The sequence below is a fragment of the Lucilia cuprina genome, chromosome 5 (genome assembly GCF_022045245.1).
Source record: "Lucilia cuprina isolate Lc7/37 chromosome 5, ASM2204524v1, whole genome shotgun sequence".
Classification (NCBI taxonomy): domain Eukaryota; kingdom Metazoa; phylum Arthropoda; class Insecta; order Diptera; family Calliphoridae; genus Lucilia; species Lucilia cuprina.
In genome coordinates, this window is record NC_060953.1 from 46,054,562 (window position 1) to 46,060,963 (window position 6,402).

The 6,402-nt window shown below is 37.4% G+C and overlaps 1 protein-coding gene across 1 annotated transcript; it reads left to right on the forward strand.

Moving 5' to 3' along the window:
- Nucleotides 1–396: 396 nt before the first annotated feature.
- Nucleotides 397–5,886, forward strand: LOC111689282 (mediator of RNA polymerase II transcription subunit 15). The gene has a single exon (XM_023451753.2). It carries the CDS (start codon nt 589–591, stop codon nt 5,404–5,406), a length of 4,818 nt encoding a protein of 1,605 aa, XP_023307521.2. The 5' UTR covers nt 397–588; the 3' UTR covers nt 5,407–5,886.
- The last annotated feature ends 516 nt before the right edge of the window (nt 5,887–6,402 follow it).

Below are 6,402 nucleotides of genomic sequence, written 5' to 3' on the forward strand. Positions count from 1 at the left end.
AGAACAGAACTAGAACAGAACTAGAACTGAACTAGAACTGAACTAGAACTGAACTAGAATTGAACTAGAACTGAACTAGAACTGAACTAGAACTGAACTAGAACTGAAATATAACTGAACTAGAACTGAACTAAAACTAAAACAGAACTAAAACTGATGTCATTTTGTTGTTCGTAAATTTGAGGCTCCTCTTATTTCTTCATCCTGACCCACTGTGAATCGCGTAATTTTTTTGTGAAAATAATATAAAACAATAGAAACACGTTGCGTTGGAATATGATTTAAATAAATTGTACACAAATAAAATAAGAATGGGAAATTCCTTAGAAAACGAAAAAAAAAAAACATTTCATGCTTCTTTTATTCCATTTTGAATAATACTTTGACTTTATTTATTTTTTGTTCCGTGTAGCCTTAAAAACTTCACCCGCCATCCATGAACAATGCAAACAATTGGAACGTGCCAAAACCAGTGACTTATTAAAAGCCAAAATTCAACAGCGACCCAACAGAGAAGATCTAGAAAGACGTCATATTCTAGAGGAAGATGAATGTCATATCGATCCTAGTCTGGCGGAAAAACAGCGTATGCTTAAGAAAGCTCGCTTGGCCGATCAACTCAATTCACAAATACAACATCGACCGGGTCCGTTGGAGTTGATAAAGAAAAATATATTACATACGGAAAAACCCATAGAAAAAATAGTGAAAGAGGGTTTGGTTACATTTAAGGCGACCAGTGAGGGATTATTAACCAGGCCTCAACATCCCAATAGTTATGTTACATTCGAAGATGATTCACAATCATCGGAAAGTGATACGAGGCAAACACCGCCCAGGTTGGAGGGTTCAATGGCAGTTGCCGCCACATCCTCTTCTACAGAACTGACAAATACCAGCACATCTTCTACGGCAGGAGATGTTTTACAGGCAGCAGCTGCCTCAGCGGGTATAGTAACAGTGGCTTTGAGTATACCCACTTCAGCAGGTCAGTTGATGGTTACATCTACTCCAGTGGGTCAAAATAAATTAAGTTCTTTGAAATCGAATTATATACCGCCACCTCCTCCCCCTCCGCTACCTAATAATTTGGCCATAAAGGTTAAGCAGGAGACCTCCAATTTATATGAGGAACTTTGCCAATCTGTGGCCGGCACCGCCACCTCCCACTACTTGCCCATGGTTAATTCACCCTGCTCATTTGCCTCTTCCACCTCTACTCTAAGTCCCCTTTCTTCTATTTCCTCTCCACCACAAAGTGTTACCCCGCGACCAGTTATACAGTCTCCGGCTTTACAAATAGCTAAATCAGATGCTCCTGGTAAAGATAAAAATCGCAAAAAATCTAAATCAAAACCAGTATCTAAAGCTAGAACTATAAAATTCCATGAATATAAAGGTCCACCCAGTGCCGCGCATAAATTGTCCAGTGAAAGTAGTGCCAGTACTGAGGAAACTTCTTATCAGTTAATGCTGGAGCAGCAGAATTGCCTTTTAAAGTTTTTGGAAACTTTAAATAAAAATCAATCCATAATACCTGCCACTAGCGCGGCATCGACCACACCCACTTCTAGTGTGGTGAGTACAGCCAGTAAAACGGGTAGTAATCTTATTAATACGGTAACTACAGCCACGGCTAATTCATGCACAACTTTGGCCTTAACTACGCCCAACAATGGGGGAAATAATGCGGGACAGACGGCAGAAACAGCCTCTAACGGACAAGGCATAATAGCAGCATCTACAGGAGGGGTAACAGCGGCACCCAGACCTCCTCCTTTACCCTCACCAGCCCTATCGGTAACTTCTTCCATACCGCCTAGTCCGTGTACCAGTTATGCCGAGTCCTGTGCTTCTTCCTTGCCCGATACAACACGTTTGGAAAAAATGAAAGTATCAGATTTGAAAATGCATTTGAAGAAACGTAATTTGCCAGTATCGGGACCCAAGCCTCAACTTATAGAAAGATTAAGGCCCTATTTGCCTTTGGAAAACTTAGATAATGCAAATAGTTCAGAAAATAACACTGCTACAGTAGAAGCCATGGATCAGTCTGATATCAATTCGCCCAAACCCAACAGCACACTGGAACAAGAGCAAATGGATGTAGTTCAGCAACAAGTCGATTCACCACAACCTATGACCTTACAGACAGTCATACCACCCCAACCACAAACAGCCACCATTATATTATCCAATGAGGAATTGCTAAGAGAACAACAAAGAAAAATCGATGAATTACAAAGACAACTGCAAAGGTCACAGCAGGAACTATTGGAAATACGACAAAAACAACAGCAACAGGTGAATATACAACAACAACAACAGCAGCAAACACAAACACCTGTGGCAACAGTAGCTGCAAATATTACTTTAAACAAAAATATGGTGGCGACCGCTTCAACGCCCTCCTACCAACAGCAAACCCTTACAGCACAACTGGTTAATGCCATGCCAACACAACAAATCACTTTAATAGCCACCACCACTACACCCTCACAAATAGGGGGCAACAACAATAATAATAATAAAATAATACCACAAACATTAACTCTACTGCAGCAGCCACATCCACATCTTAAGGATATCACAACACCGGCCAAACTAACCATTAAAACCCAAACGAATCCGGTGAAATCAGTGGTGGTACCAGTGCCCATAGTCAACAAGAAACCGAATAATCAATTGCAGATTATAAGCAATTTAAATACCACGACCACAACCTCAACCACTACCAGCACTCCGGTAATGACACAAAAAATGGTGGTAAAACAACAATTGGAGGCTAAAATTCAAAAACAAAAACAGGCTCAAGCCGCTGCACAGGCAGCCGCTCAGGCGCAAGCACAGGCTCAAGCGCAAGCTCAGGCCCAAGCCCAAGCTGCGGCTCAAATACAAGCACAAGCCCAAGCTCGAGCTCAAGCCCAGGCTTTAGCACAAGTACAGGCTCAGGCTTTGGCCCAAGCTCAGGCCCAGGCTCAGCTAAGACTCTTAACACAAAAGACACAAACTGTACTCATTCCAACCGGTCCTACCATAACCACCACCACAACCACACCAAATGCCCCCAAAATACAAGAGGACAAATTGAAACTAAAAAATTCAGGTGTAAAAAATAACTCCACAGTTGCGCCACCAGCCACAATTGTCACCAATCAATTACCCTTAACAAAAACCCACAACAATTTGGGTTTGGTATGGAATGAAGGCAATCAAACTATATTTTTGGTGGGACTCAATGATCAGCATATGACCGCCCATACTATAGGTAATATAAGTTTGGCCAATGCCACACCAGCCACTAAAAAGTTATTAAATGGTCATCAGAGAACTAATTCCCTGCCCAGCATAGTATTTCCCATAGCGGCTACACAACAACAAACAGCTGGCAATTGTAATCAACACAATGAAAGTAAAACCTTAATAACACAACAACAATTGCTTAAAATGCAACAACAACAGCAGCAGCAATTACCAACACAACAAATAATACAATTAGACATAAAGCCACAAAACTTGCAGCCTCCACCACCACCACCTCCGCCGCCACCACAATATGAAGAGGCCACTAAACAATTAAAGGCTAAACAGCAGCAGCAACAACAACAAACTGCCCTATTAAATCCTTTAATAAAAATTAAAGAAGAACCCCTAACTTCCACAACCACTGGGGTAAGTGGCTCTAACAGCAGCAATGAAGTAAATGTGAATACCAACTTAACGGAACAAAAACCATTGAAATCTTGCATTAAATCGGAAAAATTGAATGATGTTTTAGATATTCTCATCAAACAAGGTGATTTACCCAATACGACTTTAGAGCCCATAAGCCCACCAGCTAATACACCCCTAACTCCCACTGGCAGCAATGTACAAATGAATGATTTAACAGAAAACTTGTTTAAACAAATGGAGGATACGAAAAATAACATTAAACAAGAAAATCTTATAGATTCCAAAAAGGATATACCCAGTAACCAGCAGCAGCAAAATACACAAATACATTCCATGGAAATGGAATGTAATAATAGTAACAGTAATAGTAATTTAAATCTAAATTCCATTTATGAATTTTATCAAAAAACCAACAATAACAATAATATTAATGGAGTTGTTGGAAATACAACAATAACGGCTAATAATAGCAACCACAACAATAACAGTTTCATAGAAAACATAGAAATGGCTTCACCACTGCAACCCGAATGTCACATGGATAATGAAAGTGTAGCCAAAACTTTGGATATATTCCTAGATCGTCATCATCACCAGCAACAACAACAACAGCAGTCAACACACCAGCAACAACAAACATCTCCTACTCACCATGATATGTTGAGTAAAGCCTGTTTGGACAATAACTCAAATAGAGCAACCAGCTCTCTACACTCTAACAATTCACCCGAAGAAGCCAAACTAAATCATTTCGATGAATTTGAATTATTGGAATTAATGTCACAACAATTAGAAATGGATATACAAGAAGATAATTCCTCTTATCAACAGCAAAGCCAAAATCTAAATAAAAATCATCAACAACAACAACACAATCAACAGCATTCCAATGAAAAACAGCTTTGTAATGGTTTAAATCGTGACATGAATCCCAGTTTACAAACATCACTGTCACAACTAATGGGACAACAAATGTTATCGCCCTCTACAGGAGGATTAGGGGCGGGCAATGATAATAACCCCTCAGCTCATAACCACAATATATTAGATGATTTTGATGCCGATTGTTTTGTGCAACAGTTGACACAACATCAGCAGCAACCCACACAACAGCAACATCTTAATCATCAAACACAAATGAATAATCTTCATAATAACCACCACCACCACCATCACCAAGATAATATTAATAATAATTCTTCCACGCCCATGGATGTTTGTGATGATTTTGACAATCCTTTAAGTGATTTTAATTTTTCTACCTTATCACCGGATTCCAATATCAATACACCGCCACATCCCTTTGGCATGTCTTCGACAACGAACACAACAAACTCGCCCTCAGCAGCATCTGCTTCTCAACAACTTAACGGAAATTCGTTAACAACTTGTGGTTTGACACAAGCAGCTGTAGCAGCAACAACCTGTAACAATCTAAATTCAGCAACAACTGCTGATATAGTGGGTGGAGGTCTAGGCGGCTTGGCTAACTTATCAAATATGCCCACAAATTCATTAATGCAACAACAACAACAGCAACAGTGCCATGAACAAATGAACATTTGTAATACAAATGGCATGATGGTTGGAGGTGGTATAAGTGGCATGGCTGATAGTACGTCCTCTTCCAATGCCAACGATACATTCACTTCAAATTCACAGGATATTTTCGATTTATTTAATATTGATGATTATAAAATGTCCTGGGGTGAGGGTGACTTTGCGGTTTAAATTTTCTTTAAGAAAGTCAATGCAAAATTGGTTGGTAGTTTTTCTTTTTCATAATAATTTTTTTTTAATTTAAATAATTTTTATATTAATAATTTATTGCAATCTTATAAAATTGTTCAGTTGATTATTGTTTTTTTTTCATTGAAAAATGTTAATGGAAAAAAATTAAAAAAACGGAAATTGAAGTTTCAGGAAATGGAAAATCTTTAATATGGTATCAAAATTGTATTAAATATTGTATAATTTCAACATTTTTAGAACTAGTTTAAGAGCTATTGCTAAGGTATTCTATTACAAAACCTGTTCTATAGGAGATTGCTTAGAGCTTATTCTCTAAAGCTTTCATTAAGCATGCTGAAGAGAAAATACCAGTAAAGAAATTGTAATACTGAATATATTTATGTATTTTTTTAAGATTGCAATATGCCTTAATTTTATGAATTATTTTTATATATAATTATGTTTGTTTTTACTTAAAGTTAATTTTACTTTAAAAGTATTTTCTTTTTAATTGGAAATGAAAATTCCAACCGATTTTTTATTATAAAACTGTCAATTATGAAATATATAAACTAAATCATGTTCTTTTTATTTTCATTAAAAGTGAATGAGAACCTTTTAATTAAAATTGTTTGAACAAGTACTAGAGAACTTCATCTTTTTTAGAGTTGGCACTTTTTGTTTATTCTAATATGGGCCATATCTGCCATGGATAATGCAAATTTTGAAATAGTATATGTCATAGACTAGACTATAGACTATACTGTAGACTATACTGTAGACTACACTATAGACTAGATTTTAGACTAAACTGTAGACTAGACTATAGACTAAACTATAGACTAGACTATAGACTAAATTATAGACTAGACTATAGACTAGACTATGGACTAGACTATTGACTAGATTATAGACTAGACTATAGACTAGACTATAGACTAGACTATAGACTAGACTATAGACTAGACTATAGACTAGACTATAGACTAGACTATA